The 20,719-nt window shown below is 41.0% G+C and overlaps 1 protein-coding gene across 1 annotated transcript in view; it reads right to left on the reverse strand.

The window, feature by feature from the left end:
- BTBD9 (BTB domain containing 9) overlaps nt 1–20,719 on the reverse strand; it is a 398,742-nt gene that overhangs the window by 62,878 nt on the left and 315,145 nt on the right. The window contains exon 9 of the mRNA XM_065913307.1: nt 9,328–9,435. Within this exon, the coding sequence (XP_065769379.1) occupies nt 9,328–9,435 (108 nt within the window). The remainder of the gene's footprint in view (nt 1–9,327; nt 9,436–20,719) is intronic.

A 20,719-nucleotide genomic window follows, 5' to 3' on the forward strand; every position in this document is an offset into this window, starting at 1 on the left:
GGTCCTGAGATTCCTAGTGAACAAATAGCACTAGTTACAGAAAGAGACCCCAGAAGAGAATGCCGGCCCTCCCCAGCACCAAATGACAGACGTGCAGCAACGGGGCACGCTGCTTGTCAGACAGGGATGCGGTCAGGCTGAGCTGCAGGGAGCAGACGAGCTGTCCGTGGCACAGTCGAAGTGCTCCTCGGGGAAGGCCCAGGGAAGAAACTGGTTCTGAAGTTAGGATGCGACAGAAATTGCCTGGTCCAAGGTGGTGCTCCAAGCAGGCCTGGCCCCCCTGAGTGGGCAGACTCAAGTGGACATGGACTTCTAAAGTACTGAGGAAAGACAAAAGGAAGGAGTACTCTTGGAGAGCTGGGATCTGAGAGGACCGAGGGGAGAAGCATGAGGAAAAGCGGGCTCAGGTGCCGTTTTCAGGGAAACACTTGTGCTGAGGGTAAGTGGCTTCAAGGTTCTGAAGGGCTAGGAGGATATTGCTATGCGCAGCACTTATTTAATTTCTTTAATTTATTGTTGACAGTGAATAAACCACGCTACTCTGCCAGCATATGCTACTCAAATAATGGCAAGGATAAATCTCTACAAAACATTTATGGCTGTAGCTAGAAAAAATACTTTTAAATATTTAAATATTTTAATAAAGTTTTCTTTTTGATTCAAAGAGAAGTACATGTAAATTGATCAAAAATGTAGGGAACCAGAAATAATTTCCCTAACCCTAATATACAAAGTCAACCTTATTAACGTTTTAGCATGTCTCCTTCTGGTTTTCTTCTTCCATGGTTTTTTTCCTACTTGTGATAATACTTCTATAATTTTCAGTCCTGTTTTAAAAATCTTGAATGAGTAGTTTCTTAAGTAATTAAAAACTCTTTTTTTTTTTTTGGTTGCACCATGCAGGATCTTGGTTCCCTGACTAGAGATTGAACCCAGGCCCTCAGCAGTGAGAGAGCAGAGTCCTAACCACTGGACTACCAGAGAATTCCCTAAAAAGTCTTCACAACATCATTTTTAATGAACACTTAAGCTGAGGAAGAACTTATTCAAAAGGAAATATGGGTAGTATATCTGGCAGGCACATAGATAGTTTATGAGAAAATGAGGCTAAAGTCTAGAGATGCTAGGTAGTTTCAGATTAGGACGACAGAATTCTCAAGCAGAAAAAGAAAATTTTCAGTAATACCCAATTTTTTATATCTTATCTTTTATATTTGCAAAAACATTTGCCAGAGGCACAGTCTTAGATGATGGCCGAGATCACTCACACTTTGGCAGACACAATTATTAGTCAATGTGGCCGTGACAAAGTGAAGAAATGGTTAAAAAATGAACACAAATGAGGTCAATATGAAAGGAGCTCAAGCTTCGCAGGAAGCAAGACAGCTGCATAAAATGAGAGAAGTGCAGCCAAGCACAAGCAAGGAACGGAAAGGAACGGGGTCCCTGGGGAATATCAGCAGCCCATGTGGTAGAGCTTCTGGGAATTCAAGTTCAATACAGCCGACATTATAGGCACATTTACCTTGCTTCCTTCCTGGAAACCAATGAGGGGACATCAAAGAAATACAAAGGGAATACATTCATAATAGTGTTGCAAACTGAAAGGAAGTCTATTAGCAAATCAAGATTTTGTTGAATTTCTAGAAAATGGTAGGTGGATGAAATATTATTCACAAATCTGAGGGGAATTGGGCAGATTTCCATAGAGCAGCCAGCTGAGCAGGATGGAAGAAAAACGATTCACACTCGGCCATACATACCATTGTGAAGTTTAAGACCTTCAAAGATGAAGAGAAGATCCTAAAGGTATCTATGGGGAAAAATAAATTACTACAAAGAATAAGAATATGATTATATCAGATTTTTCTCATCAGCAACATTAGATGCTAGATGGCAATAAATCCAAGCTTTCAAAATTCTGAAGGAACTGAACACTATACCCAGTGAGACTACGATTCAGGCATGCAAGTACTCTGAAAACTTGCCTTCCACATAGCCTTTCTGAGAACAAGGCCTGTAGATCTACTCTGTGTGATGCTCATAAGGGGTCTTCTTAACTAAGACCCCATCAGTTCCTACTTGGCCTCGGATTCACCCAGGAGTGAGAACAGGAAGCAGTGTGCCCCCAGGGCAGCGGCAGGCGTCTTTCCTCGGGGGGCGTCCTTGCAGCCGTCCACACAGCGGTGCAAGAGCCATTCCTGCTGTCATGCAGGTCACAGCTCAGACGAGCACACAGAACTTACACTGAGCAAGAGCGAAGCCACTCTGGTCTAGAAGCCTCATATTTCAAAACGAAACGAATCTCTCTTGGAATAGCTCCGTAAACACAGATCCCAGAACTGTCACAAGGGACACGTCTAATCACAACTCATCATAGTCAGGAAACCCAAAGCTATGACTTCCAACCAAATATTTTAAAGTTCTCCCAGTTCAGTTCAGTCGCTCAGTCGTGTCCTACTCTTGGCGACCCGGTGGACTACAGCACGCCAGGCCTCCCTGTCCCTCAGCAACTCCCAGAGCTTGCTCAAACTCATGTCCATTGAGTCAGTGACGCCATCAACTATTTCATCCTCTGTCATCCCCTTCTCCTCTTGATTTCAATCCTTCCCAGAATCAGGGTCTTTTCAAATGAGTCAGTTCTTCGCATCAGGTAGCCAAAGTACTGGAGTTTCAGCTTCAACATCAATCCTTCCAATGAATATTCAGGACTGATTTCCTTTAGGATGGACTGGTTGGATCTCCTTGCAGTCCAAGGAACTCTCAAGAGTCTTCAACACTACAGTTCAAAAGCATCAATTCTTTGGTGCTCAGCTTTCTTTATAGTCCAACTCTTACATCCATACATGACCACTGGAAAAACCATAGCTGGGAGTTCTCCCAGGCTAGAGGCAATTTACCAATCAGTGGTGATTTTATTCATAAGCAATGTTGCCTGATAACACAGCCAACATTCCATTTCTCTCAGGTTTTCAGGGAAAGAGATCTAGAAGGGTAATTGGGCCAAAGGACAATATCTCCTACAAAGGATAAAGGGTCTTATTACTCCTTTACCTAAATTCTACAAAAAGAAAAACAAACGATCACAGTTGTAGAGTAGGCCTCAGAGGCAGTCTGTTCAAAAATTAACCAATGATGGGAATGTAAATAGGTGCGGCCACTGTGGAAAACAGTACAGCAGTGTCTCAAAAACTAAAAACAGAACTACCACATGACCCAGTAATTTCATTCCTGGGTGTATATATATAAAAAACAAAACCACTAATTAGAAAAGATACATGCACCCCAATGTTCATAGCAGGATTATTTACAATTGCGAAGATATGAAAGCAGCCTAAGAGTCCACCAACAGACGAATAGATAAAGAAGCTTGGTGTGTGTGTGTGTGTGTGTGTGTGTATGTATGTAGGTGTGTGTGTGTGTATACAATATACTTGGTCATAAAAAAGAAAGAAATATTGCCATTTGCAACAACACAGATAGTCTTGAGGATATTAAGCTAAATGAAATAAGTCAGACAAGGAAAGACAAATACTATATGGTATCACTTACATGTGGAATCTAAAGAAATACAACAAACTAATAAAAGGGAAAAAACCAGATTCACAGATACAGAGAATTAGTCATGACAAGTGTGTGGGGAGGGGACTAAGAGGTACAAACCATCCTGTACAAGATAAACTACAAGGACATACTGTACAATGGGAGTACAGCCAATATTTTATAATTGCAAATGGAGTATAACCTTAAAAAATTGTCAATCACTGTACTACACACCTGTAACTTACGTAATATTGTACATCAACTATACTTCAATTTAAAAATAGGAAAATAATGAAATAACAAACAAAAATATGCTTCAGAAGCTTCTCTAACAGGAAAAAGAAGCAATTAGGAATCCTAGGAAAACAAAAAGCAGGCTACCATGAAGCTATTTATTTATCATTTATGGAATAATTCTGGGCACTTGCAATAAAATTGAATCTGTGATTTGAACACAGTACAACTCTACCAAGAGCAACAAGTTTAGTGACACAGAAGAGCAATTCTTTTACTAGAGCCAATGAATTACGAGGTCTATAGTGAACAATGTTTATATAATCATGTTACAGTGGGTTCTGAGTGGTTTTCCCTTTTCAGAATCAGTTTATAGCCTACACATGGAAGATTTATTTATTTATTTATTTTTATTTTTTATTTTTCAGTGGGTTTTGTCATACATTGATATGAATCAGCCATAGAGCTACACGTATTCCCCATCCCGGTCCCCCATCCCACCTCCCTCTCCACCCGATTCCTCTGGGTCTTCCCAGCCCACCAGGCCTGAGCACTTAATTCATGCATCCCACCTGGCACATGGAAGATTTAAATAAGTCAAAAACCAGAAAATAACACCATAAATCTCACAATTTTAATGAGGTGGGACAGTTAACTGAGGGAGAGAAACAAAGGCAAACAGTCATGGTAATTTCTTCACTAAATAGTAGGGAGTCAAGAAATACCAGCTACAATTGATGGATCAAAAATAGAGGTTTAACTATTCTGTCTAATTTTAAAAGAAGTAACAGTAGTGGGGTTCTCACTTCCAATATTCATCGGAAGGACTGACACAGAAGCTGAAGCTCCAACACTTTGGCCACTTGATGCGAAGAGCCGACTCACTGGAAAAGACCCTGATGCTGGGAAAGATTGAGGGCAAGAGGAGAAGGGGACGACAGAGGATGAAATGGTTGGATGGCATCACTGACTCAATGGATATGAGTTTGAGCAAACTCAGGGAGATAGCAAAGGACAGGGAAGCCTGGTGTGCTGCAGTCCATGGGGTCACAAAGAGTCAGACATGCCTTAGCCACTGAACAACAACAAAAGAACAAAAAAGAGAAACATAACTAACAAAAAATGAGGAGTGGTTAAGTAAGCTAAATTCATTTTTTTATACCGAGGAGTCAGAGAAGTAGCTAAACTAATAAGCAGAGATATAAAAGTATTATTTATAATTCAGAAGTTATAAAGACTAAAAAAAAATAGTCAAAAGTAGCTACTGCTAAGGAATGAAACAAGATGGAAGAATAAATATTTACTCTTCACTTATATCTTTTTGTATAGTTGAAAGCAACTTTCCATGGGCAGGTTTTACATTTATAATAGAAAAATAAAACCTGATGTTAGTATTTTACTGTACTGACACAAATTTAGGGTTCAGCAATTTAGAAGACAACAGAGAAAAGGAATCAATGATTAAAAAGTGGAATAAGGTTAAAAGGTACAGGAATAGGTTATATGAAAAAATAATAAAAAGTAATTTTATAAAATTAGCCAATACATTTGTGAAAACATGGATAAACCTAGAGGGCATTATGCTAAGTGAAATAACTTAGACAGGGACAGACAAATATTTTATGACCTCACTTACATGTAAAATCTAAAACAACAAACTCATAGAAACAGAACAGATTGATGTCTGCCAGCGAGCGGGGGCTGAGGGAAACGGCTGAAGATAGTTGAACAGTACAAATGTCCAGTTATAAGTTCTGGGGGTATAATGTACAGCATGATGACTATAGTGAACACTGTTGCATTGTATATTTCAAAGTCACTAAGAGAGATCTTAAAAGTTCTCACCACAAAAAAAAAAAAAAAGTTCTCACCACAAGAAATGAAATTGTAACTAGGTGAGGTGATAGATGGTAATCTTATTGTGGTGACCGTTTCACAACATATACATATACCAAATCATTGGGTTGTACACCCTAACCTTATGCAGTGTTATATACCAATTACATCTCAAAAAGCTGGGAAAAAACTCCACAGCAGTCAATACGAAAACAGAATTACTGGGATTTCCCTGGTGGTCCAGTAGTTAAGACTCCACACTCTCAGTGCAGGGGACCCAGGTTCGATCCTCGGTCAGAGAACTAGATTCCGCATACCACAACTAAAGATCCCACAGGCCTCAACAAAGACATGGAACACCCAAAACAAAAACGAAACCAAAAAAACCCACCAGAACTATCTATGATAGAAAATAAGTCTTTATTCCGAAAGTTCCAACTGCAGCAGAAAGGACACATACACACAAAAAAGAAACTATCCTACCCCAGGAGCAGGAACTTACAAGGAGACACTGGAGAATCTCATTCCCTAGTCTTTTTCAGAGGACAGCAAAAATCTGTCCCCTGATTCCCTGACTAGGCAGAATAGTATCAAGAGGCAGGGCTATGATCTCTAAAGGTCCTATAGAATTTCATTTATGTTACTCATACTTTATTTCACTAAAAAAAAAAAAAAAAAAAAAAACACCCCACCCAGGCTATAATTTTTGAAGCTAATAGGATCCTCTCTTGAGGACTGCTCCAGAGTACATTAGTTCAAAAGGAAAGTCTTTCTTCTCTTATCATCTGCATATCTTCTATTATATCTCTTAGGACCTTACTTACTCAGAAATGGAAGGCACAACAGGTTCAGGTTATGTCTATAAACATGAAATCATAACCTTTGGCTCCACTGATTCCCAGAGGGTTAACAGGCACTTGCCTTCTTGCTATTACTCTTGTACTTCTAATATATTATTTGTTTACTAGTTTTAAAACACTTACTGCTATAGCATCTAAGTGCTAAAATACAAGGTAAAAAACATTAAAACTATTGAACTCCACCAACTAATGGAAATAAAAAAATTAAAAGGAGGAAAAATAGATGCTCATGACTTAATGCAAGACTACTGGGAGATGATCGGAATGAGTGAGTCAGGGAAAACCCATTTAGATAAATACAAAATCATTATGATATGTACCTTGTCAGTAGTTAGCCAACCAGTTGTTGTTGAAAACCCAACTGTATAACATCTTCAAAAGGGGGACATAAAAGAGATGAGGAATCCAATTTATAACACATAAAATGACCGAAGAGCTGGGTGACTGTAACCAGGGAGACGTGTACAAGATGAGGAAGCAGAGCGTCTGGCCTGTGAGCTGTAGGCCCAACAGCAATGACTCTGGAAAGATATACCGGTGGTGGTTCACGGACCTTGAGGGCCTTCCTGGTGTATAAAAAGGGTTCTGGGAGCTTGGAAATAAATGAATCACTTCAGTTCCCAGTTTTCATCATCTACCTTGGTTTAGCAATGGTTTGGGTTCAAGGCAGCAACGTGGTCCAGGGGAAAGAGACGTTCCTTTTCTCTTTTATAAAAGAGAATATCCCATACAAGGTGATTTATATTCAGGACAAAATAAGGTAAAAGACATGCAGTAAAGAAATACTAGTTACTAAATAACTGTGAGTTATTATGCTATCATAGAGATGGCAACAAGATGTGTGCTCCCCTGAGAAGTGGTCGTCCAGCCAGGAGCTGACTACTTTTTCCAGTCCTACTAGCATCTAGTGTGGCAACTGATTAGTTATCCCCAATGAAATGGAAGTGGAAGTGATGTTCACCATACCCAGGCCAGGCTTTCAGAGCCAGGGTTAACCTCTCTCTGCTCTTTCCCCATCTGCCAGCCAGAAGCAGATGATGGCATCTGCTAGGTGACAGCAGAACCACAAGAAGATAGCTGGGTCCCTCAGTCATCTGTGAAGAGTCACTTGACAGCCAGGGACACTCCTGACTGAGAGGTACACTGCTGTGTTAAGCCTCTGACGTACTGAAACCACTATCTGTTACAGTAATAGTGTTACCCGAACCAATACACACGTTCTATATAATCAACATAGTAATAATGGTGAGGATCTCAGACATTGCAGCAAACAAGCCATCATTAATGCTATTATAAAATCTTGAAAAGATGTTCAACATCATCAGCCATTAGGAAATGCAAATCAAAACCTCAAGGAGATACCATCCCACTAGAATGGCTATGAATAAAAAATAGACAATATCAAGCACTGGCAAGAATGTGGAAAAATTGAAACCTTGTTGTGGAAAAGTTGTTGTGGAAAAGTTTGGCAGTTCCTCAAAAACTTAAACATAGAGTTACTATAAGATCCAACAATTCTACTTGTAAGTATATTCATAAGACAGCTGAAAACATATGTTCACACAAAAACTTATACAGGAATGTTCATAGCAGCAATACTCATAACAGCCAAAATACAGAAACAATTCAAATGTTCACCAACTTATAAATGGATAAACAAAGTGTGGTATTTATATATTCCCATGTTATAAAATACCATTCAGTCATAAAAAGGAATGAAGTACTGACACATACTATAACATGAGTGAAACCTGAGAACATTATACTAAGTGAGAGGAGCCTGGAACGAAAGGTCACATATTACATGACTCCATTTACAGGAAATGTCCAGCATATACAGATCCATAGGGACAGAAAGCAGGTTACACAGACCCATAGTGTCAGAAAAGTGCTGGGGCTGTGGGAGGTGGAGGAAAATGGGGTGACTGCTAGTGGGCAGCAGGTTTCTTTCTGGGGTGATGAAAATGTTTTGGAACATTAGATGGTCATAGGGATGATGGCACAACCCTGAACACACTGAAAACCACTGAATCGCACAACTTTAAAGGGTGAGTTCTATGGTATGTGAATCATGTCGCAATTAAAATAAAAAAGAAGTATTACCAGGTGCTGGCTTCTTCTTGCCTCCCAGAGCACTGGGCTCCACACAAAAAGGCACTAAGTTCTCTTCAGGTAATGACTGGGAAAAGGTATGGGGGAACCTTCTAGGCTGCTGCAAGTATGCTAATCTCAATCTGAGTAGTAGCTACACTACATGGTTCTAGGCCGGTCAGAACCCAGAACCTTTCCGCCTGGCTTTCCCCACAACCAGGTAAGGTCAGACAGAGCCCGGATGCCACATGCATGAATGTCTCTGTTTCCTAAGGAGACCTAAGATACAAACTTTCCTTAGTTTAGGTAACCGTGTAACTAACATGGAGATGAGATAAATATTTAAAGGTAACCCTGAGAAAAACGAGGGTGGGGAAGAGGTGAGAGTCCCAGAACCCTACAACATCAGCAAAAATCTCTAAGGAAGAAGAGAGTCCCCAAGGGCTAGTGTGGGATGTCGGAGGAGGAACTGAGAAAGGATTGCATGTGGAAAGTATCTTTCTTGTCCCTGCTTAGGTACCTGCCATTTTAAAAAGTCAAGTTGAAACCACAAAACAAGGACCACTTCTTTGGTTGTATAAAGTAAATTTTCATACAAGTACTTAATAGTCAAAACTGAAGTAAAGGATCTTCAGAATGTTTTTACCTCCAAGCAAGAATATAATCTGATGATTCCAGATCTGACTTTTCATTGGAACTTTCTGAGTCTAGTGGAAAGATTGTCTTTTAAAGTAGCATATATTCCTGAAAGAGCGGCACTTACTTGCAGGAGACTTTGGTTCTGTCGGCCACCATGGTCCACTGCTGCTGGTTGGTGGAAACCTCAACATAGTAGCTGTAGCTCCGGTCGTCACAGTCCCACAGCAATAACCTGAGGAGAGGGGAGACACAAGAAGGTGGTCAGCACTCCGCCTGGCTCTTTCTCTTTCCTTAGGCTGCAGACGTGAGGGGATCCATGTCTTCTCTGTCCTTCTAACCGGTCTCTTCTGCCCACACACTTTCAAGGCAAGAAAGTGAATCCCCAAGAAAAGTATGATGAAAGGTAGAGTCAGTCTTGCAGGGAGAGGCTTGTTTCTTTAGGGATTTATTTCACAAGTCACCCACCAGGCAGCCCCTGTCCCCCATGTGGCAAAGATCTTCAGATGGGCTGATCAGGGAGACATCCCCAAATCCTCCTTCCTGCTTCTTTCAGCCCTCACCTCCAGTTGTCTGGTCTGAACAAAGGTAACATTCTTGAGATCACAGTTTATGGGGAAACCTGTGCTTTCTAATGGGTATTCTATGCAGTACTTACTAGCATGTCCCAATGACCTTAGTTATGTTTCAGATTCCTTCTCATTCCAGACTTGGAATAGCTTTGGTAAGATTACCTGATTGGGAGATACAGGCAAACATATGTTCATCAGGAAATCTTTGTTTCTTAAAAATTGATTATGCTGGTCTTGTTCTTATACCCCTTCTTGGCTCAGATAAGAACCAAAAGCATTGACTATGTGATTCTATTTACCAGAAGCTCAAAAGAAACAAGCTATATCTACGATGACAAGCCTCATAATGGTAGCTACCTCTTGGGGAAAGAATGACTGTGAAAGGGTGAAGGAGCCTTCTAGGATACTGAAATGGGGTAATTCTGACCTAGTGATAGTTACATGCATATATACATACACAAATATTCATATTCATCAAGCTATTTATAAAAATTTTGTGCAATATATTTGTTATTTCTCAGTTTAAGAAACAGAATAAAAAATAATCTAAATATTATAATATGGCGTTAGAGTACAGTCCAGTATTTGCTTCCGACAGTGCTGCTATGGTGAGAGATCACTGTTCTCCATCATTTCAGCCTCAGAAGTCCTTCCCATACAAGATACCTATCCTACTGTTTCACAGCTGGGCATGCACACTTGTCTCCTCCACTAGCTACAACAGAGTGAGCTCCCTAAGCACAGCGTCTATGTCTTACTAGTTTTCCCCACTCAGGACTTGGCATAGCGTCTCACACAGTGCCTACACTCCATGAATATCTGCTGAGCAAATACATTATTTGCAACAACTACAACAATGATCATTATCATTATAATGGTACATTTCTTTAATGCTTACTGTGTACCAGGCCCTATGTTAAATGTTTTACATAACATTACATCCTTGCAAAAATCCTCTTAGCAAGCATTATTGTTCTCATCAAATAATATATGGTTAAAGTGAGGCTTAAAGCTGATAGGGAGTTTGTCTAAACTCAGTGATGGTTCCAACGTGGTGTCCTGACGAAAGCCCTCTTCTGTAATGTCAAATGTTTTCTTTACTCCTAGTTTATGCGTGGGGAGCATAATTGACAACTTATAACCGATCACTCTACAAAAGCAGTTTGTATTACTCCCTCTTAATCCTGCGATTACCACCAATGAGAATCCTTTGCACAAGTTCAGTGTCACCTTTAGCGTCACCTACAAAGCTATTACTGAAGAGTAGAAATGCCACTGTCTTCCCTTTTCCTCTTACCCTTTGTTCTTTGCTTTCAGTTGTGATTTTGTTTGCTATCAATGATGAAATCCATGTTATTTAACATGATAGAATTCATCTTTTAAGTAGAGAAAACTGTTAAAAGATTTTGGAAAGCATAAACACATGTGTAATACTGTAAACACTACTGATTCTTTTGAGCTCATCTGAGTTATTTAATCTCTCAAAGTACTCTGAATCAATCAGACTGGAATCTACTCTATTGTTTTTAGGGTCCAATAATTCTACTTGTAGACTAAACCAGCATGCTTGATAAGAAAGTGAATCATTTCTCTCATTAGTCATTCCCTCAAATATTACTCTCAGTAATATTTTACTCTCATATTACTCAAATTATACTCTCAGTACTTTTATGCAGTTAGCCTATGTTATTTTAATTTATACTGAGTAACTTTTTTAAATGTACTTTTTGCTTCTATGTTTGTCTGCTCTCAAGATGAATACGAGCCTATTAGAAAGATGGTTGATCTCTCTCTTTAAAAAAAAATTCTACTCCAAACATGTGGGCTCTGTTTATATAGCATATGTTCCATATGTGTTCTGGGCTGAAATCATTCATAACTCTGCCAGAGTAGATTAAAACCAGGGGGGGGGAAAAACCTTCAAAATAATTAACATTTGCTTTATTTAACAGCCCTGGTCACAGGCTTTTTGAGAGATGCTGTTGAGGCTGTTTTCCCAATGGAATTTTGGTTATTTATGGAGAGCTAGGCTTAACATAATCCATATCCTTCTGGATAATCATGAATTAGTGTTTCTACCAGTATCCAAATGAAAATGATCAGTCCGTTTTGGGTTAGACTCTAACCAGATCTTGAAATATTTCACAGAAAAAGACTGCCCCAAGGATACGGGATACAGAGAAGATAAAAGGAAAACCAATTACGAGTAAGTTTCATAAATGCTCTAGTAGAGATTCTTAAAGTAATAGCAGATTAAAAGAATTTTAAAGTTGTGCATATCGTGTCTTACAGTAACTTATTCTATGAAAGTGAAAGTCGTTCAGTTATGTCTGACTCTTTGTGGACCCATGGACGATACAGTGCATGGAATTCTCCAGGCCAGAATACAGGAGTGGGTAGCCTTTCGCTTCTCCAGGGGACCTTCCTAACCCAGGGATAGAACCGAGGTCTCCCGCGTTGCAGGTGGATTCTCTACCAGCTGAGCCACCAGGGACGTCTTCCAATTTCTCTCAAGGTACCATGAAGATCACCCATAATTCCAGTAATTCTGTAGACACACTCATGGTAAAAATTGCTTCTTTGCTTAATGATCCATTATGAATATTTTCTTTACTAACTTTTTTTTGGCATCATCAAATATTTTCCCTCATCTTATGTACTGATTTCATAGAATTTTACTGCATGGATGCCCCAGAATTTATCTAAATAGTTCTCTTATTGTTGGACATTTAGGTAGTTGACAATATTGTACTGTTATGAAACCTCTGTGATGAACATTCTTAAGCTAGATCTATGATTATTGTCTTTGAAAGCTGCTATAAGTGAAACTCCTGCAATAGGGTTTATTAGACCTTTAAATTATAAAATAGCTGGATACCTGTCCTCTTGTCCCCAGTGACAGACTATACGAATTTATACTCACACTGCCAGCAGTGTATAAAAAAGCTTGCTTCTGTACATTATTACCAATGTTGTGTATTATCTTTTAAAATACTGCCAATTTGATAGATGAAATATATTTCACTACTTTAATTTGCAGCTTTTTACTTATCATTGAACTTGAACATTTTTACCCATTTTCTACTTATATTTATTCATTTGTTAATGACTTACAAGATGCCCTTTATATTTAAAGGATATTAATCCAGTGCCTATCACAGTTTGCATGCTGAAGATATTAATTTTTATTAGCCTACTCTATCGATCTTTACCTCAATAATTTCTCCTGGCCTAAACTCTTTCTTCTGAACAACAGCCAAGTGCACATACTGGTTGAGACATCTCCTCACTAGTCCTCTATTAAGAGTCCCTGGAGGCTAAAAGTGTGGGGTCAGGGTGACTCCTGAGTGGAAAAGGGACAGTGATGGATCTCAGGTTGTCTTCACTTACACTTAGGAGTTTTAAAGAGAGATTCTTCTTTTTTTAACTGAATGAAAAGATTCTTTACATTCTATGGGTCTATCTGCTCAGTCACCTCCAACTCTTTGTGACGCATGGACTGTAGCCCGCCAGGTTCCTCTGTCCATGGAATTTTCTAGGCAAGAATACTGGAGTGTGTTGCCATTTCCTCCTCCAGGGTATCTTCCCAATCCAGGGATCAAATCCGTGTCTCCTGCATTGGCAGGCATATTCTTTACCACTGAACTACCTGGAAAGCCCCTTAAATTCTACAGTGCTCTACAATTTTCAAAAATTTCACACACACACAATTTCATATAATCCCAAAATAACCCTTTTAAAAATCCTCTCCCCCTATATTGTCCCTCTCTCTCCCCATTCTCCCGCTGGCAGTCACTAGTTTGTCCTCTATATAAGAGGTATTTATTTTATGTGCCCAGATGCATATTTGCTTAGAAGGTAGGCTTAGCCAGGAACGAAAACCCCTCTGTTGATTCAACTAAGGGAGGGGAAAAAAAAAAGCGAGCACAGCTTAAGGACACTAAAGGAAAAATTGGCTCCATCTCCTTTTTTCTTCCCATGGAGAGAAATTTTAGTTCTAATAAGGCACAACGGTAAAGCCCACCAATTCCCTTCACTTCGTTCCCTGCCAGCAAAGTCTGTTCCTGTATCTTTGCACCTGCAACAACGCAGCAATATTTCCGACTTGTAATCTGCAAGAAAAGGTCTGCCAGGTGAGCTGGCCCAGGACAGACACACTCCCTCTGACTCTAATTGAGAGCAGCTCCTTAAACATAGCCCTGACATCTGCACGCCCCCGCCCACACATCAGAAGCCATTTTCAAAAGGAGCTGCATAAAGGCAGCTGCTGGCCAAGATCTATCGGTGCAGATCGAGTTTGTGTTTAAGCTGTGGTCACAAACCCCTCTACCTAATGAGCACAGCATGAAATGCCTGGTGATGTTAAATGTTGTCTCCTCCACCTTCCTTATTCTCATTTTGGAATTTCCCTGAAAAGCAGTGAAGTGCTGGGCTTTTTTAAAAAATTGATTAGCAGATGTGATTTCGCTTACATCTTCCATAAATGCTCTGGCTGGCTGCATACCATTGATTACTGCGGGTCAGTTTACAGCAACTAATTGCTCTCCTTGCTAGTATTTTGATACGAAATTCAATAGCAAATATGTTTTCAAAACTCTTGTCTTTGAGGCTTGAGTCAGAAGTGACTTGAGGCAAACCCAGTGGACTGAGTTTTCCCTTCTTTAAAATAATTGCTCTCTCATCAGTCTGTGAAGAAAGTTTCCAAATTATAGCATTCTAATTGGAAAGTCTGCATTATGCATGCGATGACAAACTGTGCTGTGCTGAGCGGCACTTTTTTCATCCCTTTCTTAAGGGATTAATTCTGTGCCAGACTGTGAACAATGGCTGAGGTTTAACGGTGGAGATCAACAGCGTCTCCACTGAATCGGTCTTTTGGATCAGCAGCAAGTATCTGTTTTGCCTCCTTCTAACTGTCCATCATTCGTGGGAGACTGCACTGGAAGGCCAGGGGTCAAGACAGTTGTTCTTGCCGAGTTTTCCCATTTGGGTGAAAACAGACAACTAAGGAAAAATCAACTGCCATGTTATTAGCCATATAACAATAATTTATCATCAGATCCATTTCCAATCTCTCAGACAAAATGAAAGATACTTCTGACCTCAAAAATTTGTACAGACTATTCTTTGTTAAAGATCTTTAGAAATTAAGTTCTTCAGAAATAACTGTCTTCTATTAACAATTCAACAAATATTTACTGAGTATTGACTAAGTGACACTAGGCAAGTCACTTAACTTGTACTTCAGTTTCATCCCTTGTAAAATGAAAGGTCTCCATCTGATAGTTTCTAAGGGCTCTTCCAGTTCTAATGTTCTGTAATTTTTTGCGACAGTCTATGCAAAACAGGATTTGGGTTTTTGTTTTTTTGTTTGTTTGTTTTTTGGCATACCTATCCATTACATAGTAACTCTTCTTTTTAAAAAAAAAAAATTATTTATTTATTGGCCATGCCATGTGGCATACAGGATCTTAGTTCCCCGACCAAGGACTGAACCTGTCCCCCTCGTAATGGAAGTGCGGAGTCTTAAACAATGAACAGCCAGGGAGGTCCTAGTAACTCCCCTCTTTGAGAACGGATTCTGGCCCTACCTTAAGGTACACGTAGTGGGTTCTGTACACACAGCTGCGTTACAGGAAGGCATATGACCCTTGCTGACCCGATCAGATTTCAGATAAAAAAATTACAATTATGTAAGATTTTTACCATAATTGGTTCTGTTCATTTAAAATGAGGATAAAAATGCAGACATTCTGGAGGGACCCTCTTTAATCAGAAGCTCAAAGAAGTACAGAAAGTCATCTGCAGTGAGAACCAAACAAGACAGATGGTATGGCCCAGGAAGGGTTGTCTGGCCTCCTTGCAGGATGACCAACATCTGATTTTAGCCCCCAATGCCCCAGTGGGGGCCACTGGAGTTCCTGCCCTAGTGTTCCATGAGAAATTTCCCAATCACTAATAAACTCACCATTTAAGGCTTAAATCATCTTCATCTGGTTTCTGTAGCTTGGAAACAAAAGGCCCTAAGATAAGCTCCTAGCAGAGCGCACAAGGCGGAAACGAACAGACGTTCTGATGATGAGGATGACAATGACAACGTGATGGCTGTGGGACCAGAGAGATGACGAGGTGAAGAGCCGGGATGATGAGGAGGCTCACTCTGGACAGCAACCTTTTCACTGAAACATGAAAGCAGAGCCTCTGTTGAAGCCGAGAGAGGGAGAACTGTGTGGGTGAAAAGGCAGAACGGGCTTCAGAATAGGTTCCATGAGGCCCGCTGCGCTGCAGGGAGCGGCCTTGCAAAGACGGAACAGCCAGTGTGGTTTATAACTCTCTCCAGCAGTGGCACTGAGGGGGCAGGAGGGGAGAAAGCAGGGGTGTTAGTGACAAGGAAGAGACAGTGCAGGATCAAGGCAGTGAAGTGCAGTATGAGTGTTTGCCACTTGAGGCTGCTGAGGAGTTACCTGGGGTCAGAGGGGTCTGACCACCTGCCAGAATAGAGGGAGGGGGATGGGAACTCATAAAGGGCTTCCCTGGTGGCTCAGAGAGTAAAGAATTGCCTGCAATGGAGGAGACCGGGGTTCGATCATGAAGCAGAAGAAAAGATGTGATGGACACAAAGGTGAGGGAGAGAGGTGTGGTGGAGTTCTGGTCACAAAAGGCAATTTCATTCAGTGCTTTCTCTCCCTCTTCTGAATGAGGAGCAAAAAGACAAACATCATGTTAGAGGCTCTGTTCTAAGCTCTGCTACTTAGAGGCAGGAGGGAGCCTGAGACAGCTGCCAGAAGGAGTGAGCACAGCTTCAGAGGAGCAACTTTCCTGGTGAGAAACTGGGATTCTCCCCAAGAGAGGGCTCCTATTGCCAGCTGTCAGAAAGTTCAGTTGTGCAGTTTCCTCCTCAGGTGAGGAGCGAGACCAAGCTGAGAAGAGCTGCTAGCTGGCTCCAGGGCTAGGACGAGATTCCCAGTGGGAGCCTGGAGTCAAAGGCCAGCACCCTACCAGAGCACGTGGGGCAGACCAGGCAGCTGTCCTGCAGAGCCAGACATGGAAACGCCCAGGGAGGAAGTGTCATGGGTCCCCACCTCTACGTGGGCTGCAACCTCGCAGGGCCAAGGGGGCACAGGAAGAAGAAAATGCAGATTGCTTGCCAGATGGAAGGAGAACACTTGGGAAATACCCTAGTCAGAGGACATCAGAGCGTGCACATATACTGACATTGTTTAATCTCTCATACGTCTTAAGAGGGTGAGTTCTCTAAGAGAGGAAGAAATAATGACACTGGCTTATAATCTTCTCTTGCAGTTCGTGTGAGAAAAGGTAAACATAAGCCCTTGGGTGTCTGGCATGGCAGCTTCTGTGTTTAGTCAATGAAGCTCCGGGGTGAGGAAAGCTGAGGAGACACACATATACTAGGGCTCCACCGTGTAAGTTAGTTCACTGAGAAAGGGGGGAATAAAAGGAGAGGCCTTTCACTCATTAAATGCTGTATCCTCTTCAGTATAACCCAGGGAAGTGATCTGAAATGCAGAATACACCTGCAGGATACAGCTAGACAGAAAGCTGGATGGGACACAACTTTGAGACAATGCAAAACTACCAACTGTTAACAGCTAATTTAGACCATCATTTCACTCCTTGGAGGGATTAAGTTTTTAATTTCAAGTTTTAGGTGATGACATAAAAGGTAACAGCAAACTACCAAACAGTATGGCTGCAGCTGCAACATTTAATAAATACTGAGTGTGGAACGAATGGTGAACAGCTAATCATAATCTCACCTCACATTCACAGAGATCTCAACGGCTTCAAAATGTTTTTGCATATATTATCACATTTTGGAAAAAAAAAAACAATTTATAATCAGCATATTTCCTGCTTTCAATGCAAATCTATTTTTCTAACTTATTTGGTTAATTTTTTTTAACATGGGCTAAATACTGCCCAAGCAATCTTTTACAGATTATTCAATCACTTGGCAAACCCTTTATTAACAAGTAAGTTTTAGCCAAGGCTTAGATTTCATCCTACACAGTCCAATTTGATGAAAATTCTTTCATTGTATGCTTTCGATGTGGATATATGAGAAAATTTTTTCCAGGCCAAACAGCCCTAGAAAAGAAAAGCTGTTTTCTTCTATTTTCCAAGGTGACTCTATTCAATATAGCCCCCTTTCTTAAGCAAGATGCTGGCATCAAAAATACTGGGAACCATTTCAAATGGTTTTGTTATATTTTAAAAGGTGAAGTCTCATTATGTTGCAGACCTTTTCAAGCAGTGACATGCTAAGCAGATAAGCGGCCTTTACAGATCTTTCCCTATGTTTAAATTTGGCATCATCAATTCCCCTCTCTGCAGCAAGGCCAGCTGCCTTGATCTCAGCAGCATCCTCATCATGACGTGTAGACACAGTCAGTGAGATTGGCCCGATCTGGCTCATCAGCAGGATCCAAAAAGGACGTGGGAGAGGTAGAAATGGAGAGGTCCTGTCCTGACCACAGGGCTTAGCTCCTTAGGGATCGAGCCCAGCTCCATTTCAGCTCCACTCACCATGAGGGGCTGTTGGGATTTCAAAAGACAAGAACCAGCTTCTTCCCTTAACAGCTGAAGGCAGTATGTACTTGTGTGAGCTTTTCTTTCCCTACCCGCACTTCTATTAAATTATTAGGAGGGTGAGAAGGGACAGACATCTTAAATTAGAGCTCCAAGCTCACTAATCTATCAGTTGAGTTGTAGGGCATTTTCCTTCTTGGATCTTTACTTACATTTCTGACTCTGGTGGAATCAAGTGGCACCAGTGTGGTGGGAAAGGAAAGTCACTGAGTTGCAGGTGCTCTACGTACCACCACCACCCTGACCGTGCTTCTAGAGCCAGGGCCACGCCTGGTACACGGTTCCCAGCACGGTGCCTTACACATCGTCAGCTCCACTGAGCTGAACTGAAGGAGGACACGGGGACAGGACAGGATGATGGAAAGGAGATGGAGCTACAGATAAAATCTCTTTTCTCACAGGATGAGTTACCAGCACAACATCTTTCAAGGATCTGTAGTCTGAGTTACATTTCAATCCGCACATACCCCAGCCAGTCCTCTACCCCCACACCATTTTGGAGAGTCTCAGTTGAGAGGTCATTTATGAAATGTATCAACTCTGACTATGATTTCATCTTTCAAGCTCTCTCTCCTGCCCCTCCTCTGACCACATGTTAATATGTGCCCACATGCGCACAGCCTACGAAGCACCAAGAAGCAGAGCCAAAGAGAAATTTAATAAGCTCCACAGCTCCTTTTCAGTCCCTTGGGTCAGGTGTTCATAAGAATTTCTGTCTGTGGCAAACTCACAGTTTAGCTACAGGCAGATCTTTGTATTCTCTCAACCTGGTGATAAAGGGAGAGAATGGAAGGGCAAAACAAGGTGGGAGGCTCAACTCTGAATATTACAGTCGAGAGAATATTCCAGCAGGGGTGAACTACAAGGCAGAACTCTTCCCATCCAGTCATGTAATCTCTCTACATTTGTTCTCACCAAATCTCTTCTCTGGGCACTCTGAACACTGCCAGCACTGTCTTCCCACGCTGGCTCTCTTTCTTATCAGCCTGACCTTTTCACCCAAATCAGATCTGGGTTTCAATCTTTGCCCCAGCTTTGAGTCCTCTTCTCTTTCCCACAGGGCACAATCTACAAAGTCCTGAGCTCTTGATGAAAATGATTTTAAAACACTTGTGTGTCCAATCCTTCTGCAGAAGCACTTGCACAGGCCCTGGCTCACTCCACCTTCACATCCTCTCTCTGATAAGTGGCTGCTTTTCTTCTGTTGCTTCCCCAAATTTCCTATTTATTCTCATATTTACTCCTACACAATGAAGTGCTTGCCTATGCTCCCCCTTGTATTTACTCTTTCTAAATTTCCTCCATTTAGGTCTCATCTCTAATGAACTTCCATCACAAAATTCTTCTGCAATGGCTTTCACATGAAAAAGACCTTCTAAAACAGAAAAATAAAACTATAATAAGTTGCAAGTACTATAAAATTTAAACACTTAGAGTAAGCAGATTATTCTACTTGAAGTTTGAGGTATCTCACAAATCATAATCCTCTTTGGGGTACATGACATACCATTAAAATAAAGACAACATTAATGAGAGTAATGACATCTTCACAAATATGTAAGAGTGAGAATCCTAACAATGATAAGTACTTACAAACAAAAGATAATCAATTAGTTTAATAAGTAACTGTGTGATAAATCTTTTGAAGAATGGCGAAAAGCAAGAAGAAAGGTGAGATTTTATGTAATCTTTCATAATGGCTAGAGGGGAAAAATGGATAATTATGTTTTTCAATGGAATTCTTTTGATCACTGGCCACTCAGTACAGTTTTCTTGATCCAGGTCTTCAAAGCTGAGATCATAAGTTTTAATTCAAATGCTTTCAGCTGAACGTTAATAACTCTAACTTCTCTAACTGCTAAACAGCCATAATTATATTAAACTAGTGTGGGTGTCGGGACCAAAGGCTAAATGGGCAGTTGTCATTTTCTTTTCTGGAATCACCTCTGCTGTTTCCCCAGAGTGGGGGGGCCCGGGTGAAGGCTCCGATGGGGAGGGATGTGAGGGTGCAGCTTCTGTCTCATAAACACTCACCGGATCTGCAGTGTGGCTTCCCCCTCCCTCCCACGTTTGTTTGGTTGAAGGATCGTCAGACAAGAGAAAAACACTCCCTCTTTGGAATGTATTCTGCATGAGCTGCCTTTTTAGAAATAACCCTCCAGGTGCTGACATGAATATTCACCAGAGTACGCTGGGTACAGGGGCCAGCCTCCATGCCATGTACGCTAATCCTTCAAAACGCATTCTAGGCGAGCTACCAGGGTAAACTCCTGTACAGAAATCGGTGATGGATATTGGATGGCTGAAGGAGAAAATCTGAGCGAAGGAGGCAGAGAT

Source organism: Muntiacus reevesi, chromosome 20 (genome assembly GCF_963930625.1).
Source record: "Muntiacus reevesi chromosome 20, mMunRee1.1, whole genome shotgun sequence".
NCBI classification, from domain to species: Eukaryota; Metazoa; Chordata; class Mammalia; order Artiodactyla; family Cervidae; genus Muntiacus; species Muntiacus reevesi.